Source organism: Pezoporus wallicus, unplaced genomic scaffold (genome assembly GCF_028554395.1).
Source record: "Pezoporus wallicus isolate ANWC-B61680 ecotype Strahan unplaced genomic scaffold, APGP_CSIRO_Pwel_v1 contig_8226, whole genome shotgun sequence".
NCBI lineage: Eukaryota > Metazoa > Chordata > Aves > Psittaciformes > Psittacidae > Pezoporus > Pezoporus wallicus.
The window spans coordinates 459,889-478,518 of NW_026635187.1; the positions used below are offsets into that span (position 1 = coordinate 459,889).

An 18,630-nucleotide genomic window follows, 5' to 3' on the forward strand; every position below is an offset into this window, starting at 1 on the left:
GTGCGCTGTGCACTCTATGCTGTCCGCTGTGTGCTGTGCGCTGTGTGCTGTGCACTGTGCGCTGTATGCTGTGCGCTGTGCCTATGCTGTGCGCTGTGCACTGTGCTGTGCATTCTATGCTGTGCGCTGTGCCCTGTGCGCTGTGCACTCTATGCTGTGCTGTGCATTCTATGCTGTGCGCTGTGCACTGTGCGCTGTGCACTCTATGCTGTGCTGTGTGCTGTGCTGTGCTGTGCTATGCTGTGCGCTGTGCGCTGTGCACTCTATGCTGTGCGCTGTGCGCTGTGCACTGTTCTGTTCGCTGTGCGCTGTGCTCTGTGCTGCTGTGCGCTGTGCTGCTGTGCGCTGTGCACTCTGTGCTGTGTTCTGTGCGCTGTGCGCTGTGCACTGTGCGCTGCATTCTATGCTGTGCGCTGTGCACTGTGCACTCTGTGCTGTCTATGCTGTGCTGTGCTGTGCTGTGCCTGTGCGCTGTGCACTCTATGCTGTGCGCTGTGCGCTGTGCGCTGTGCTCTGTCCGCTGTGCGCTGTGTGCTGTGCTGTGCACTGTGCATGCTGTGCGCTGTGCTGTCTACTGTGCTGTGCTGTGCACTCTATGCGCTGTGCGCTGTGCATTCTATGCGCTGTGCGCTGTGCACTCTGTGCTGTCAGCTGTGACCTGAGCACTGGGCGCTGTGCGCTGTGCGCTGTGCGCTGTGCACTCTATGCTGTGCGCTGTGCGCTGTGCGCTGTGCCCTGTGCGCTGTGCTCTCTATGCTGTGCGCTGTGCACTGTGCACTCTATGCTGTCCGCTGTGCGCTGTGCGCTGTGCGCTCTGCGCTGTGCGCTGTGCCCTGTGCCCGCTGTGCACTCTATGCTGTGCGCTGTGCACTGTGCTGTGCATTCTATGCTGTGCTGTGCTGTGCTGTGCACTCTATGCTGTGCGCTGTGCGCGCACTCTATGCTGTGCTGTGCGCTGTGCTATGCTGTGCGCTGTGCCCTGTGCGCTGTGCACTCTATGCTGTGCGCTGTGCCCTGTGCGCTGTGCCCTGTGCGCTGTGCACTCTATGCTGTGCGCTGTGCACTGTGCGCTGTGCCTCTGTGCTGTGCGCTGTGCACTCTATGCTGTGCGCTGTGCGCTGTGCGCTGTGCACTCTATGCGCTGTGCGCTGTGCGCTGTGCACTCTAAGCTGTCCGCTGTGTGCTGTGCGCTGTGCCCTGTGCGCTGTGCACTCTCTGCTGTCCGCTGTGTGCTGTGCCCTGTGCGCTGTGCACTCTGCGGCTGTGTGCTGTGCGCTGTGCGCTGTGCTGTGCACTCTATGCTGTGCGCTGTGTGCTGTGCTGTGTGCTGTGCACTCTATGCTGTGCCCTGTGCGCTGTGCTATGCTGTGCGCTGTGCACTGTGCTGTGCATTCTATGCTGTGCGCTGTGCCCTGTGCGCTGTGCACTCTATGCTGTGCGCTGTGCACTGTGCACTGTGCTGTCTATGCTGTGCGCTGTGCTCTGTGCGCTGTGCACTCTATGCTGTGCGCTGTGCGCTGTGCACTGTGCATTCTATGCTGTGTGCTGTGCGCTGTGCGCTGTGCACTCTATGCTGTGCGCTGTGCACTGTGCACTGTGCAGTCTATGCTGTGCGCTGTGCGCTGTGCACTGTGCACTCTGTGCTGTGCGCTGTGCGCTGTGCACTCTATGCTGTCCGCTGTGCTGTGCGCTGTGCACTCTATGCTGTGCTGTGCACTGTGCGCTGTGCACTCTATGCTGTGCGCTGTGCGCTGTGCGCTGTGCACTCTATGCTGTGCGCTGTGTGCTGTGCTGTGTGCTGTGCGCTGTGCTCTGTGCGCTGTGCACTCTCTGCTGTGCGCTGTGCGCTGTGCGCTGTGCACTCTATGCTGTCCGCTGTGTGCTGTGCGCTGTGCACTCTATGCTGTGCGATGTGCACTGTGCACTGTGCACTCTATGCTGTGCGCTGTGCCCTGTGCACTCTATGCTGTCCGCTGTGTGCTGTGCGCTGTGCTGTGCACTGTCTGTGCTGTGCGCTGCGCTGTGCGCTGTGCACTGTATTGTGCTGTGCGCTGTGCGCTGTGCACTGTGCACTCTATGCTGTGTGTGCTGTGCGCTGTGCACTCTATGCTGTGCGCTGTGCTGTGCACTGTGCACTCTATGCTGTGCGCTGTGCACTGTGGACTGTGCACTCTATGCTGTGCGCTGTGCGCTGTGCACAGTGCACTGTGAGCTGTGCTGTGTGGTGCGCTGCGCTGTGCGCTGTGCACTGTGTGCTGTGCGCTGTGCACTGTGTACTGTGCATTCTATGCTGTGCGCTGTGCACTCTATGCTGTGCTCTGTGCACTGTGCGCTGTGAGCTCTATGCTGTGCGCTGTCTTCTGTGCACTGTGCGCTGTGCTCTATGCTGTCCGCTGTGTGCTGTGCCCTGTGCGCTGTGCACTCTATGTGCTGTGCGCTGTGCTGTGCATTCTATGCTGTGCGCTGGCGCTGTGCGCTGTGCGCACTCTATGCTGTGCGCTGTGCGCTGTGCACTCTATGCTGTCCGCTGTGTGCTGTGCGCTGTGCACTGTGCGCTGTGCACTCTATGCTGTGCGCTGTGCCCTGTGCGCTGTGCACTCTATGCTGTCCGCTGTGTGCTGTGCGCTGTGTGCTGTGCACTGTGCGCTGTGCCCTGTGCGCTGTGCTCTCTCTGCTGTGCGCTGTGCACTGTGTACTGTGCTTTCTATGCTGTGCGCTGTGCTCTCTCTGTGCTGTGCTGTGCTGTGCGCTGTGCACTCTATGCTCTGTGCACTGTGCATTCTCTATGCTGTGCGCTGTGCGCTGTGCACTGTGCACTCTATGCTGTGCGCTGTGCGCTGTGCACTCTATGCTGTGCGCTGTGCACTGTGCACTGTGCATTCTATGCTGTGCGCTGTGCGCTGTGCACGGTGCTGTGCCTCTCTTCTATGCTGTGCGCTGTGCACTGTGCGCTGTGCATTCTATGCTGTGCGCTGTGCGCTGTGCGCTGTGCACTCTATGCTGTCCGCTGTGAGCTGTGCGCTGTGCACTGTGCGCTGTGCACTCTATGCTGTGCGCTGTGCACTGTGCGCTGTGCCCTGCTGTGCGCTGTGCACTCTATGCTGTCCGCTGTGTGCTGTGCCCTGTGCGCTGTGCACTCTATGTGCGCTGTGCACTGTGCATTCTATGCTGTGCGCTGTGCGCTGTGCACTGCGCACTCTATGCTGTGTGCTGTGCGCTGTGCGCTGTGCACTCTATGCTGTGAGCTGTGCGCTGTGCCATGTGCGCTGTGCACTCTCAGCTGTGCGCTGTGAGCTCTGGGCTGTGCGCTGTGCCCTGTGCGCTGTGCACTCTATGCTGTCCTGTGTGCTGTGCACTGTGCGCTGTGCCCTGTGCGCTGTGCACTCTATGCTGTGCGCTGTGCACTGTGCACTGTGCATTCTATGCTGTGCGCTGTGCGCTGTGCACTCTATGCTGAGCGCTGTGCGCTGTGCACTGTGCGCTGTGCACTCTATGCTGTGCGCTGTGCGCTGTGCCCTGTGCAGTCTATGCTGTGCGCTGCGCGCTGTGACCTGTGCACTCTATGCTGTGCGCTGTGCGCTGTGCACTCTATGCTGTCCGCTGTGTGCTGTGTGCTGTGCACTCTATGCTGTGCGCTGTGCACTGTGCACTGTGCACTCTATGCTGTGCGCTGTGCACTGTGCACTCTATGCTGTGCGCTGTGCCCTGTGCGCTGTGCACTCTATGCTGTGCTGTGCACTGTGCGCTGTGCTGTGCTGTATGCTGTGTGTGCCCTGTGCGCTGTGTGCGCTGTGCACTGTGCGCTGTGCTGTATGCTGTGTGCTGTGCCCTGTGCGCTGTGCACTCTATGCTGTGCGCTGTGCGCTGTGCGCTGTGCTCTCTCCGCTGTCCCCTGTGACCTGTGCGCTGTGGTCTGTCTCTGCTGTGCGCTGTGCGCTGTGCGCTGTGCGCTGTGCGCTGTGCACTCTATGCTGTCCGCTGTGTGCTGTGCGCTGTGCACTGTGCGCTGTGCACTCTATGCTGTGCGCTGTGCCCTGTGCGCTGTGCACTCTATGCTGTCCGCTGTGTGCTGTGCGCTGTGTGCTGTGCACTGTGCGCTGTGCCCTGTGCGCTGTGCACTCTATGCTGTGCGCTGTGCACTGTGTACTGTGCATTCTATGCTGTGCGCTGTGCCCTGTGCGCTGTGCACTCTATGCTGTGTGCTGTGCGCTGTGCGCTGTGCACTCTATGCTGTGTGCTGTGCACTGTGCACTGTGCATTCTATGCTGTGCGCTGTGCGCTGTGCACTGTGCACTCTATGCTGTGTGCTGTGCGCTGTGCACTCTATGCTGTGCGCTGTGCACTGTGCACTGTGCATTCTATGCTGTGCGCTGTGCGCTGTGCACTGTGCACTCTATGCTGTGCGCTGTGCGCTGTGCGCTGTGCACTCTATGCTGTGCGCTGTGCTGTGCTATGTGTGCTGTGCACTGTGCGCTGTGCACTCTATGCTGTGCGCTGTGCGCTGTGCACTCTATGCTGTCCGCTGTGTGCTGTGCGCTGTGCACTGTGCGCTGTGCACTCTATGCTGTGTGCTGTGCCCTGTGCGCTGTGCACTCTATGCTGTCCGCTGTGTGCTGTCCTGTGCTGTGTGCTGTGCCCTGTGCGCTGTGCACTGTGCATTCTATGCTGTGCGCTGTGCCCTGTGCACTGTGCACTCTATGCTGTGCGCTGTGCGCTGTGCACTCTCTGCTGTGCGCTGTGCACTGTGCACTGTGCATTCTATGCTGTGCACTGTGCGCTGTGCACTGTGCACTCTATGCTGTGCGCTGTGCGCTGTGCACTCTATGCTGTGCCTGTGCTGTGTGCTGTGTGTGCGCTGTGCACTCTATGCTGTGCGCTGTGTGCTGTGCGCTGTGCACTCTATGCTGTGCGCTGTGCACTGTGCGCTGTGCACTCTATGCTGTGTGCTGTGCGCTGTGCTGTGCGCTGTGCACTCTATGCTGTGCGCTGTGCCCTGTGCGCTGTGCACTCTATGCTGTGCGCTGTGCACTCTATGCTGTGCGCTGTGCTCTGTGCACTGCGCACTCTATGCTGTGCGCTGTGCGCTGTGCACTGTGCACTCTATGCTGTGCGCTGTGCGCTGTGCACTCTATGCTGTCCGCTGTGTGCTGTGCGCTGTGCACTGTGCGCTGTGCACTCTATGCTGTGCGCTGTGCCCTGTGCGCTGTGCGCTCTATGCTGTCCGCTGTGTGCTGTGCGCTGTGTGCTGTGCACTGTGCGCTGTGCCCAGTGCGCTGTGCACTCTATGCTGTGCGCTGTGCACTGTGTACTGTGCATTCTATGCTGTGCGCTGTTCCCTGTGCGCTGTGCACTCTATGCTGTGTGCTGTGCGCTGTGCGCTGTGCACTCTATGCTGTGTGCTGTGCACTGTGCTCTGTGCATTCTATGCTGTGCGCTGTGCACTGTGCACTCTATGCTGTGTGCTGTGCGCTGTGCACTCTATGCTGTGCGCTGTGCCCTGTGCGCTGTGCACTCTATGCTGTGCGCTGTGCACTGTGCGCTGTGCACTGTGCGCTGTGCCCTGTGCGCTGTGCACTCTATGCTGTGCGCTGTGCGCTGTGCGCTGTGCATTCTATGCTGTGTGCTGTGTGCTGTGCGCCTGCGCTGCACTCTATGCTGTGCGCTGTGCCCTGTGCGCTGTGCACTCTATGCTGTGCGCTGTGCGCTGTGCACTCTATGCTGTCCGCTGTGTGCTGTGCGCTGTGCACTGTGCGCTGTGCACTCTATGCTGTGCGCTGTGCCCTGTGCGCTGTGCACTCTATGCTGTCCGCTGTGTGCTGTGCGCTGTGTGCTGTGCACTGTGCGCTGTGCCCTGTGCGCTGTGCACTCTATGCTGTGCGCTGTGCGCTGTGTACTGTGCATTCTATGCTGTGCGCTGTGCCCTGTGCGCTGTGCACTCTATGCTGTGTGCTGTGCGCTGTGCGCTGTGCACTCTATGCTGTGTGCTGTGCACTGTGCACTGTGCATTCTATGCTGTGCGCTGTGCGCTGTGCACTGTGCACTCTATGCTGTGTGCTGTGCGCTGTGCACTCTATGCTGTGCGCTGTGCACTGTGCACTGTGCATTCTATGCTGTGCGCTGTGCGCTGTGCACTGTGCACTCTATGCTGTGCGCTGTGTGCTGTGCGCTGTGCACTCTATGCTGTCCGCTGTGTGCTGTGCGCTGTGCACTGTGCGCTGTGCACTCTATGCTGTGCGCTGTGCACTGTGCACTGTGCACTCTATGCTGTGCGCTGTGCGCGCTGTGTGCTGTGCGCTGTGTGCTGTGCACTCTATGCTGTCCGCTGTGTGCTGTGCGCTGTGCCCTGTGCGCTGTGCACTCTATGCTGTCCGCTGTGCTCTCTCCGCTGTGCGCTGTGTGCTGTGCACTGTGCGCTGTGCCCTGTGCGCTGTGCACTCTAAGCTGTGCGCTGTGCACTGTGCGCTGTGCACTCTATGCTGTGAGCTGAGCCCAGTGCGCTGTGCACTCTATGATGTGTGCTGTGCGCTGTGCGCTGTGCACTCTATGCTGTGCGCTGTGCACTGTGCACTGTGCATTCTATGCTGTGCGCTGTGCTGTGCACTGTGCACTCTATGCTGTGCGCTGTGCGCTGTGCACTCTATGCTGTCCGCTGTGTGCTGTGTGCTGTGCACTCTGTGCTGTGCGCTGTGCGCTGTGCGCTGTGCACTCTATGCTGTGCGCTGTGCACTGTGCGCTGTGCACTCCCTGTGCGCTGTGCACTCTATGCTGTGCGCTGTGCACTGTGCGCTGTGCAGTCTATGCTGTGTGCTGTGCGCTGTGCGCTGTGCACTCTATGCTGTGCGCTGTGCCCTGTGCGCTGTGCACTCTATGCTGTGCGCTGTGCACTCTATGCTGTGCGCTGTGCACTGTGCACTGCGCGCTCATGCTGTGCGCTGTGCGCACTCTATGCTGTGCGCTGTGCGCTGTGCACTCTATGCTGTCCGCGCTGTGCGCTGTGCACTGTGCGCTGTGCACTCTATGCTGTGCGCTGTGCGCTGTGCGCTGTGCACTCTGTGCTGTGCCTGTGCTATGCTGTGCTGTGCGCTGTGTGCTGTGCATTCTATGCTGTGCGCTGTGCAGTGCGCTGTGCACTCTATGCTGTGTGCTGTGCGCTGTGCGCTGTGCACTCTATGCTGTGTGCTGTGCACTGTGCACTGTGCATTCTATGCTGTGCGCTGTGCGCTGTGCTGTGCACTCTATGCTGTGTGCTGCGCACTCTATGCTGTGCGCTGTGCCCTGTGCGCTGTGCACTCTATGCTGTGCGCTGTGTGCGCACTGTGCGCTGTGCACTGTGCGCTGTGCCCTGTGCGCTGTGCACTCTATGCTGTGCGCTGTGCACTGTGCGCTGTGCATTCTATGCTGTGTGCTGTGCGCTGTGCGCCTGCACTCTATGCTGTGCGCTGTGCCCTGTGCGCTGAGCACTCTATGCTGTGCGCTGTGCGCTGTGCACTCTATGCTGTCCGCTGTGTGCTGTGCGCTGTGCACTGTGCGCTGTGCACTCTATGCTGTGCGCTGTGCCCTGTGCGCTGTGCACTCTATGCTGTCCGCTGTGTGCTGTGCGCTGTGTGCTGTGCACTGTGCGCTGTGCCCTGTGCGCTGTGCACTCTATGCTGTGCGCTGTGCGCTGTGTACTGTGCATTCTATGCTGTGCGCTGTGCCCTGGGCGCTGTGCACTCTCTATGCTGTGTGCTGTGCGCTGTGCGCTGTGCACTCTATGCTATGCTGTGTGTGCTGTGCACTGTGCACTGTGCATTCTATGCTGTGCGCTGTGCGCTGTGCACTGTGCACTGTGCATTCTATGCTGTGTGTGCTGTGCGCTGTGCATGCTGTGCGCTGTGCGCTGTGCGCTGTGCTGTGCGCTGTGCGCTGTGCACTGTGCACTCTATGCTGTGCGCTGTGCGCTGTGCGCTGTGCACTCTAGCGCTGTCCGCTGTGCGCTGTGCGCTGTGCGCTGTGCACTCTATGCTGTCCGCTGTGTGCTGTGCGCTGTGCGCTGTGCACTCTATGTGCGCTGTGCGCTGTGCACTGTGCATTCTATGCTGTGCGCTGTGCGCTGTGCACTGCGCACTCTATGCTGTGCGCTGTGCGCTGTGCGCTGTGCACTGTATGCTGTGCGCTGTGCGCTGTGCACTCTATGCTGTCAGCTGTGTGCTGTGCGCTGTGCACTGTGCGCTGTGCACTCTATGCTGTGCGCTGTGCGCTGTGCACTCTATGCTGTGCGCTGTGCCCTGTGCGCTGTGCACTCTGTCCGCTCTGTGCTCTGTGTGCTGTGCTCTGTGCGCTGTGCCCTGTGCGCTGTGCACTCTATGCTGTGCTGTGCTGTGCACTGTGCTGTCTATGCTGTGCGCTGTGCGCTGTGCAGCTGTGCGCACTGTGCTCTATGCTGTGCGCTGTGCGCTGTGCGCTGTGCACTCTAAGCTGTGCGCTGTGCGCTGTGCACTCTGTGCTGTCCGCTGTGTGCTGTGCGCTGTGCACTGTGCGCTGTGCACTCTATGCTGTGCTGTGTGCTGTGCTGTGCCCTGTGCGCTGTGCACTCTATGCTGTGGGCTGTGAGCTGTGCGCTGTGTGCTGTGCACTGTGCGCTGTGCGCTGTGCGCTGTGCACTCTATGCTGTGCGCTGTGCACTGTGTGCGCTGTGCACTCTATGCTGTGCGCTGTGCCCTGTGCGCTGTGCACTCTATGCTGTGCGCTGTGCACTGTGCACTGTGCATTCTATGCTGTGCGCTGTGCACTGTGCACTCTATGCTGTGCGCTGTGCGCTGTGCACTCTATGCTGTGCGCTGTGCACTGTGCACTGTGCACTCTATGCTGTGCGCTGTGCGCTGTGCACTCTATGCTGTGCGCTGTGCACTGTGCGCTGTGCACTCTATGCTGTGCGCTGTGCCCTGTGCTGTGCGCTGTGCCCTGCGCGCTGTGCTGTGCTATGCTGTCCGCTGTGTGCTGTGCCCTGTGCGCTGTGCACTCTATGCTATGCGCTGTGCACTGTGCATTCTATGCTGTGCGCTGTGCGCTGTGCACTGAGCACTCTATGCTGTGCGCTGTGCGCTGTGCGCTGTGCACTTTATGCTGTGCGCTGTGCGCTGTGCACTCTATGCTGTCCGCTGTGAGCTGTGCACTGTGTGCTGTCCGCAGTGCGCTCTGCTCTCGAGGCTGAACGCTGTGTCCTGTGGGCTGTGTGCTGTGCACTGTGCGCTGTGACCTGTGCACTGTGCACTCTATGCTGTGCGCTGTGCACTGTGCGCTGTGCATTCTATGCTGTGTGCTGTGCGCTGTGCGCCTTGCACTCTATGCTGTGCGCTGTGCCCTGTGCGCTGTGCACTCTATGCTGTCCGCTGTGTGCTGTGCGCTGTGTGCTGTGCACTGTGCGTGCTGTGCACTCTATGCTGTGCGCTGTGCACTGTGCACTGTGCACTCTATGCTGTGCGCTGTGCGCTGTGCACTCTATGCTGTGCGCTGTGCACTGTGCACTGTGCATTCTATGCTGTGCGCTGTGCCCTGTGCGCTGTGCACTCTATGCTGTGCGCTGTGTGCTGTGCACTGTGCGCTGTGCACTCTATGCTGTGCGCTGTGCCCTGTGCGCTGTGCACTCTATGCTGTGCGCTGTGCACTGTGCGCTGTGCATTCTATGCTGTGCGCTGTGCGCTGTGCATGCTGTGCGCTGTGCACTCTATGCTGTGCGCTGTGCCCTGTGCGCTGTGCACTCTATGCTGTGCGCTGTGCACTGTGCATTCTATGCTGTGCGCTGTGCGCTGTCCACTGTGCACTCTATGCTGTGCGCTGTGCGCTGTGCACTCTATGCTGTCCGCTGTGTGCTGTGTGCTGTGCACTCTATGCTGTGCGCTGTGCCCTGTGCGCTGTGCACTCTATGCTGTCCGCTGTGTGCTGTGCGCTGTGTGCTGTGCACTGTGCGCTGTGCCCTGTGCGCTGTGCACTCTATGCTGTGCGCTGTGCACTGTGCACTGTGCATTCTATGCTGTGCGCTGTGCGCTGTGCACTGTGCACTGTGCATTCTATGCTGTGCGCTGTGCCCTGTGCGCTGTGCACTCTATGCTGTGCGCTGTGCGCTGTGCGCTGTGCGCTGTGCACTCTATGCTGTGCGCTGTGCCCTGTGCGCTGTGCACTCGATGCTGTGCACTGTGCGCTGCGCGCACTGCGCGCTCCCCGCCGTGCTCACACACTGCTCGTGATGCCGCTTCTCCACTGCAGAGATGGGAGATCCGCGCCCCCGCCTCACCGCGCCACAACATGGCGGCCCCGGCCCCTCACGGGAGGTCTCATTGGGCAGCGGCGCTGTCCATCAACCGATTACAGCATCAAACGCCGCACGCCATTGGCTGTCGGGAGAGGCCCCGCCCCGGATGGTTGCCGAGCAACCGGAGGACGCTGGAGGCGGCTGGGTGCGCGCGGGGCCGTGGCGAGCGGGGCCGGGGCAGGACCGGGACCGAGTGCGCTGCAGGGGCTGGAGGCAGCCCGGGACCGACACCGCCGAGATAACCCCGAGCCCCCCTCGGGTCGCTGCGGCCCCAGGCCTCTCCTCAGGCCTTCCCCTGCCCTCCTGACCCTGTCACGGGGCTCTCCCCACCGGAGGCCGCATCCCCCCAGCCTCTAACTCTCCCATTGCCACGGATCCCTGGGTTTCCCTGGTTCCCAGCTCCTCCCCTCTTTCCCCTCCAGGCATGCAGCTCCCCTTTCCTCCCTCCAGCAGTGCCGGCAGCAAGGATGGAGGTTTCACAGTGGGAGCCCTGCCTTTCCCTCTGCCCTGGGCCCAGAGGCCTGCAGGCTGCTCCCTAGGGACTGCAGAGCTGCGGCGTGGGGGGGGCAGGCACCGTCCCTGCAAGTGTTCACACACCGTGTAGATGAGGCCCTCAGTGCCATGGGTTGCTGGTGGCCTCGGCAGTGCTGGGGTAAGGGTTGGACTGGATGACCTTAAAGGGCTTTTCCACCCTGTTTGTTTCTGTGGCTTTGTGATCTCCACCTCAGCGGCTGCTTACCAGCAGCTGGAGGTTTCTCCCAGCCACCCTTCACAGCCGGAGTCCATTACTCTTCTCCCTTCCTGTGGGTGTTCCACAGCCTCTGGAGCACAGAGCACGTCTGATGCACGATCCCGTGTCCTGACCCCATGCCCAGACCCAGGGAGAGCACCAGTGTCAGCTGAAACTCCCAGGTGCTCCCAAATTACACTGTTTCTCTAATGCTGTCACTGTTTTCCTTGCAGAGAGAACATCCTAGGAGGAGTCTGTGACAGCAGGAGCAGAGGGACCTCAGTGATCTTTGTCACCTCATGTAAGAGATGTAGTGCCCTTGCTAGACTTCCAAACACTCAGCTCACAGGTTGACAACTTCAGAGAGCTCAACCCACTGGAGCCATGGCAACAGGGGATCCAGATGTGTTCCCATCTCAGGATGTGAAGCAAAGCACCAAGCCCTTGGTGAAGGGCATGGCATCGCCAAGGAAGGCAAAGATCACATTCAATGCCATGAAGATGTTAGATCCTCGTCACCTGAAACCTGACAGCATGGAGACAGACAGAATCATGAATGTTTTGGATGAGACAGCTGCCAAGCTGGAGATGAGCAGTTTGATCCCACGTGTGATTGACTCTCTCGATAGGTTTGCTGATGTGCTGGGTCCTGAGATCACAAAGAATCTGCTGGAGCTGCAAGAGCTTTCCATGGAAATGGAGTGCCTGCTTGCCAGCTCTGGGGAAGAGACCACGAAAGCGGAGGAACAACGGGGCCGTCTCTGCTTTCTAGAGCAGAGCCTGAAATGTTCCATTAGAAATGTGCTGAGACTCTTCCTGGCCAACCCTTCACTTCTCCAGGCTCTGAAACCCAAAGCTGGGGTGGCAGACTCACCAGCTGAAGTGTTTGTCAGAGCCTTCGGGGTGTTCAGGAATTTCATGCTGGAGAGACTCCTGACTAGTCCTGTGGAAGAGGAAGGAAAGATCCAGTTTGTGGCAGACATCTCCCTCCAGATTAAGAAGCACACTGAAGCAATCACAGCCCTGCAGGCAAAGCTGGCAGCAGCAATTCAGACTCGAGAGGATGAGGTATGATATTGGAGGAGTATGTTTTCCAACACAGTGTAACTGAAGCCAAACTTGGTAAGCTAAAACCTCATCCCTTGCTTGCAATTCCTAAAGAAGAAGTTCCCAGAAGTGATTTCTAACCCAGATCCTAAATAGAAAAAATACTATTTTCATGGAAAATATAATGAAAATGCTTATTGCATGTTAGATTACTTTAAAACTGCAATTTGGTGTGTTTGGAACCTGCTGTCACCATCCAACTTGAGTGACACAAGTCAGCGTGTTTCAAAGGAGCTGTAGGACAGGCACAAATTGCTGGGTGGTGTTTGTAGCTGCCAGCACAAGCCTCCCTTCACTGCTGCTGAAAGGGGGAAAAGTCATTCCAGGGAGAGATTGCTCTGATTGAAGTCCATCTTTAATGTCTGCTCTATCTTCATTCTGCTGAAGCGCATCATTGCTGTGAGCTGCAGCGTGGTGACACCAGCTGCCTCAGAGCACTGGCGGTTCATGTGTGGTTGGAGGAGCCCTCTGTTTGTTGAGGGCAGGCAGCTGAGGCACAGAGCAGTGAATGGGCATTTTCCAGGCTCCTGCTGCGAGCCCTGTGGCACAGCCAAGGCTGAGCTCCTGACAAGCACCGCTTTGTTTCCTACGTGTGCTTTTCTCTCTCCTTCCTGCCAGAGGGGACAGAGGGGAAGGTTTTGTCATGTGCTCGCTGCACTGAATGGTGCTAATGGAGGCCAGGACCTGCTTTCCCCATTCCCTCTGCTCTTTGGGGATCTGCGGATCCAGACATTTGAGATCTTGTTGTGCAGCTTGGCCAGGGCATCATGAATAAATGTGTTCCACTGGTCCCAGCTCAGCACAGCACACTGACCTGTGTCCCCCAGGCACTCATTCTGAGCTAACCCAAAGCTCGAGGGAGCCATGGGGCTTGCTCCACTGGCTCTGCTTTTGGCTGTTCCTCAGACAACAGTGCTGGTGGGTCTCACTTGGTTTGTTCATTCTCTGCTTTTATTAACAGGACCCCAGAGGAGCAGAAGGGGGAGTTTTCCAGAGCACCTCATGTAAATCTACCTCTGTTCCCTTAGCCAGCAGTTGCAGGTCCCTCTTGCTGCCACATCAGCAGGGTGGCTCCTTAGATCTCCTGCGCCTTCACAAGGGTTCCATACTCCTGCCAGGCTTATGCCTCACCAGGGTTCCTCAATGGTATTTCTTTCCCTTGTTTTCTGGGTCTAGATTAGCAAGAAGGACAACATGATCAAAGACCTCAAAACCAGAATTCAAGATCTGGCCAAAGACTCCAAGATCAGCATGCAGAGGATCAAGGAGGAAGGGGAAAACCAGCAGAAGGTGGAGCTGCAAGCCTCCCAGAGCAGGTGTGCTGGGCTGCAGCAGGACATTGAGCAGCTACAGAGACAACTTACTACACTTGTGGTGGAGCACCGAGCATCTGAGCTGATGCTCAGGAAGGTAAATGGGAGGAGGGCTCTAGAACAGGAGATGGAGAACTTGGAGTGTTGCTGTCAGGTCTGGCTGCTGTAAGCAGTGGCTCAGCTCCTGCTGGCTGCTGGCAGGATGCACATGCTGTTTGTCAGAGCTTACCTGCACTGTCCTCACGCTCTGCTGGTTCTGGTGGCAAGCAACCCTGCAGTGACAGCAACAAGAGCAGCTCCCTCACCTCCTCCTGCTGCTGCTGCCTCAGCACCTTCATACAGCATGGAGGGAGCCTGGGCTCAGGGCAGGGTGCAGAGCAGCAGGGCTAGAGGTGAAAGAAACAAGGGTTTGGTGCAGGGTAAGCAGGATAGACATAATATTGGCTTTAATAAACAGACTTGGCTTTAATAAAAGGGAGGAGGGGGAACGTGGGCCCCCTCTGGAAGCCATCAGGAGAACTGGCTACCCTGGATTTGGGGAAGGCTGAGGTTCTCAATGACTTCTTTGCCTCCGTCTTCACTGGCAAAGGCTCTGACCGCACCACCCAAGGGACTGTGAGAATGCAGACCTTGGGCCCACTGTAGGAGAGGATCTGGTTTGAGACCATCTTAAGAACCTGAACGTGCACAAGTCCTTGGGACCTGATGAAATCCATCCACAGGTCCTGAAGGAGCTGGCAAATGAAGTTGCAAAGCCACTGGCCATCATATTTGAGAAATCATGGCAGTCAGGTGAAGTTCCCAAGGACTGGAAAAAGGGAAATATAACCCCCATTTTCCAGAAGGGGAAAATGGATGACCCGGGGAATTACAGACCAGTCAGTCTCACCTCTGTGCCTGACAAAATCTTGGAGCAGATTCTCCTGGAAGGCATGCTAAGGCACATGAAAAACAACAGGGTGCTTGGTGACAACCAGCATGGCTTCACTAAGGGGAAATCCTGCCTGACCAATTTGGTGGCCTTCTGTGATGGGGCTACAGAACAGATGGACAGGGGTAGAGCAGCTGATGGCATCTACCTGGACTTGTGCAAAGCGTTCGACACTGTCCCACACGACATCCTTGTCTCTGAATTGGAGAGACATCAATTTGATGGATGGACCACTGGGTGGATAAAGAACTGGCTGGATGGCCGCACACAGAGTTGTGGTCAATGGCTCAATGTCCGGCTGGAGACCAGTAACGAGTGGGGTCCCTCAGGGATCGGTGTCGGGACCGGTCTTGTTTAACATCTTTGTCGCTGCCATGGACAGTGGGATTGATGCACCCTCAGCAAGTTTGCCGATGACACCGAGCTGTGTGGTTCGGTTGATACCCTGGAGGGAAGGAATGCCATCCAGAAGGACCTCGACACGCTTCTGAGGTGGGCTGATGCCAACCTCATGGAGTTTAACCATGCCAAGTGCAAGGTCCTACACCTGGGTGGGAGCAATCCCAGGCACAGCTACAGGTTGGGCAGAGAAGAGATTTAGAGCAGCCCTGCGGAGAAGGACTTGGGGGTGTTGGTGGATGAGAAAATGAACATGAGCCGGCTTCAGTGTGCGCTTGCAGCACAGAAAGCAACCGTATCCTGGGCCGCATCCAAAGGAGCGTGATCCTGCCCCTCTGCTCTGCTCCTGTGAGACCTCACCTGGAGCATTGTGTGCAGTTCTGGTGTCCTCAACATAAAAAGGACATGGAACTGTTGGAACAAGTCCAGAGGAGGCCACGAGGATGATCAGGGGACTGGAGCATCTCCCGTATGAAGACAGGCTGAGGAAGTTGGGGCTGTTCAGCCTGGAGAAGAGAAGGCTGCGTGGAGACCTCAGAGCAGCCTTCCAGTATCTGAAGGGGGGCTATAGGGATGCTGGGGAGGGACTCTTCATTAGGGACTGTAGTGACAGGACAAGGGGTAATGGGTTAAAAAACAGGGGAAGTTTAGATTGGATCTAAGGAGGAAATTCTTTCCTGTTAGGGTGGTGAGGCACTGGAATGTGTTGCCCAGGGAGGTTGTGAATGCTCCATCCCTGGCAGTGTTCAAGGCCAGGTTGGAAGAGGCCTTGGGTGCCATGGTTTAGTGTGAAGTGTCCCTGCCCATGGCAGGGGGGTTGGAACTGGATGATCTCAAGGTCCTTTCCAACCCGAAGGATTCTATGATTCTCTGATTTATGAATAAAGCCATCTTTAGAGGTGATGTAGTGTTCAAGGTTGAGCACAGCTGATTCTGGGAGCTGAACAGCTCCTGATCTGCCTGGCTCTCAGCTGAAGACACAAGCCAAGGATGTGGTTGAGTCAAATGAGCAGGAAATGTAATTTATCTCAGTGCTGAGCAGATGCAGGAGGAGGAAACAGGAGCAGTGGGCAGGACATGCTGGTGACACAGAGAATCCAGAGCTGGAAAAGGGGCGTTATTCCCCCTCAGCTTGCTCTTGGTGGGTATTTATTCCAAACAAGTGCAGGGTAGCACACATATGCAATGGGATTCTCTTTCACTCTTGCTTTGAACCATGCAGGCTGGCAGTGGGGCTGGGCACTGACAAAGTACAATTCCCAAATCTCCACATTTTCACCTCCTTCAGTGGAGTGGTTTTACCAGGCAGCTGCTTCCAAGGCTGCCGGGCACCGCAGTGTTTGCTGGGGAGTTGCTCAGCTCATTCCAATGCTCAGGCAGGCTCATTTCCTGACCCCACAAGTCTCTTTTCCCCCTCCTTAGGACATCCTCTAGTCCTGCGTGGCCCAAGACTGCACTTGTGGTTTAAATAGCTGAGGTGTGACCTCATGATGGCCTGGGAGCCCGTGGGACACCCTGGGTCACTGTCATACGGGAAGCACTTGTGCTGGGCTCTAGCTGACCTTTCTCTTGATGGTTCCGTGGAACACAGGGGTAAACTGATGTATCTGGTAACTGCAGTATAGCCTGCAGTATTTCAGCTAGAATTACCTCTTTGTTTTAACAAGCACAATTTTCTGAGCTTTCTGTCTCATTTCCATGTTTAGCAGCTCTCTATCGCTTTGATTTGAGGGTGGTTGCCCCAGTTTGTCAATGACTTGCCACATTCCATCAGGCATGTTCATCCCCTGCTGCAGAATACACCTTTTAGATGTGTTTCAAACCCTGGCTCCAAGCTGTAAACCAAATAAGGCCCTTTTGGCCTCAGGGAATATCCCATGAGAATCCCAAACGAGGGCGCGCAGGGTGTGTGTCAGCTGGAGGAAGCTTGCCTCAAGGAGGAGGGGTTACACTCCCATGTGCTGGTGCTCAAAGCTGCCCTGCTCTCTAGCTCAGGCTACTCCTTCCCAGGGTTCAGGTCCCTGCAAGGAACTTGTCTTTTGTTTCAGAGGAAGTGCCGACTGGAGATGGAAATTTGGAACTGGGTCCAGAAATACGACACAGACATGGCAGAAAAACAGGTATCTGCTTTCCATGCTGTGCTCTCCCAGGAGGTGATGAGTTCAGGTGGATTCCTGCCCACATGGACACGTGGCTCCTACACGGGTGGCTGTGGAAGTGAGGGGCAGTTCTCCATCCAGAAGCAGCACAGGCTTTATGTTTGTCCCACCTGTGTGTTCAGGAGGTCTCTGCTGCTTTGACTTTCAGTTACCCGCTGCTAAATCCCACTGTATTTGGAGCAAAAGGGTTGCCACGTTCTGTCACACACATCCACCTGCTGCCACGGGGCAGGGTGGCTTCCCTCCTCAGGCCTGCCTGGTGTCCAAATCACACTCCTGGTTCTGCTGGCACCCCAGGGAAATGTGCTGAGACACCGAACAGGCTGCATACCACTGGTTCCAGCTGAACCACAGCAGGCTAAGGGGCACTCAGCACCTCCAACCTCACCTCTGAGAAGGCCCTGCTTGTTTTCCTGTTCTCACCTTCTTTTTGGAGATGGAGAAAAGCTGCTGGATTACTGACAAAGCCAAATGTGGGGAGGGGCCTAAAAGCTGGCTGCTAATTGTAGGAGATGGTCCCTCTTGGCAGGGGTTTAACACTGGGGTTGTTTCCTGCTGGGTGGCACCATGTCACAGCATGTTAGAGGCAGAACTCACTAAGGCACCACACATCCACTCAGTTGGTTCCCCTGATCTTCCTTCTCCCTGTGGCTTCCTCAAGACCATTAAGAAAGGCATAAACTGCTGCTGAGCTTGGGAGGGCAGTGCCACCATGGAAACTGCCTTTCCCAGGCTGCCGTGGCCTGGCTTTTCACATGCTCTCAGCGATGAAGAGCAGATGAGCCGCTCATCTAAACACCTTCCCAGCAGAGCTGGTAGCTCAGGCTCAGCCTTACCCACAGTGATACATGGCTCTGTGCAGAGCATCTGCAGGAGGGGCTCTGACCTGCTCGTCCCAGCTGAGGGTGGATGCAACACGGAGAATGATGACAGTACCATGAGGACCTGGTGTCTCAGGGAGTTCCCTGGGTACTGGGCACTTTTTGAGTCCCTTTGGAAGGATTCAGCTCCGCTCCCAGTTGTGGCTCTGCTTGCTTTTGGGATGGGTTTAGGAGCCCTTACCTAGGGATGTACAGGGAGGAGCTGCTGAAGGCTCTCACAGTTGCTGTACGTTGTATGTGCTCTCTTGCTAGGCTGAGTACGAGGAGGTTGATGCTGCCTATGCCGAGGAGAAGGCCCAGCTGTCCCTGCTGACAGAGAAACACGCTCTGCTTCTCCAGGAGTACACCCAGATCGAGGAGGAACGCAAGATGCTTCGGGAGAAGGAGGAGGAGGCTTTGAAGGAGCTGAACACCAAGAACCGCGCTGCTGCCCGCATCCAGGCCCTCTGGAAAGGCTACTTGGTCCGGCGCCTCTACAGGCCAAAAAAGAAGAAAGGCAAGGGCAAGAAGGGCAAGAAGGGCAAGAAATAAAGCACAAAATCTGTTCTCCTTCCTCCTGGCAAAGCTGCTGGCTCTGCTGGGACTGAGCGCCTCCAGGCAAAGCAATAGATTTGAGAGAGCAGGTGCATTGCGGGCTCTAGGGCTGGGGCTGCCCCTCATAGCTGGAGCATGTTGGAGCAGTGGCATGAAGACAGGTCTTACCACTCGAGGTCTGGCTTTGCTGCCTCTGCAGGGAGGAGGATGTCTCCTGATGGAGGCACTGGGCCAGGAGGGCAGGTTCCTGCCTTGTCGCCTTCGCTTCAGTCTCTCCTTGCTTGT

At 57.5% G+C, this 18,630-nt stretch overlaps 1 protein-coding gene across 2 annotated transcripts; it reads left to right on the forward strand.

Moving 5' to 3' along the window:
- The first annotated feature begins 11,363 nt into the window (after positions 1-11,363).
- On the forward strand, positions 11,364-18,359 carry IQCD (IQ motif containing D). 2 transcript variants are annotated; one of them, XM_057410545.1, is made up of 4 exons: positions 11,364-12,089; positions 13,305-13,538; positions 16,820-16,891; positions 18,064-18,359. In XM_057410545.1, exons 1-4 carry the CDS (start codon positions 11,406-11,408, stop codon positions 18,340-18,342), a joined length of 1,269 nt encoding a protein of 422 aa, XP_057266528.1. In that variant the 5' UTR covers positions 11,364-11,405; the 3' UTR covers positions 18,343-18,359. The 2 variants fall into 2 exon arrangements, with proteins under 2 accessions (XP_057266528.1, XP_057266538.1); XM_057410555.1 differs by lacking the exon at positions 16,820-16,891.
- The last annotated feature ends 271 nt before the right edge of the window (positions 18,360-18,630 follow it).

Excerpts from the sequence above, each read along its gene's own strand:
- IQCD (XM_057410545.1), top strand. The coding sequence starts at position 11,406 with ATGGCAACAGGGGATCCAGATGTGTTCCCATCTCAGGATGTGAAGCAA. Across the intron at positions 13,539-16,819 it reads CTGAGCTGATGCTCAGGAAG|AGGAAGTGCCGACTGGAGAT; the intron begins GTAAATGGGAGG and ends CTTTTGTTTCAG. Across the intron at positions 16,892-18,063 it reads CAGACATGGCAGAAAAACAG|GCTGAGTACGAGGAGGTTGA; the intron begins GTATCTGCTTTC and ends CTCTCTTGCTAG.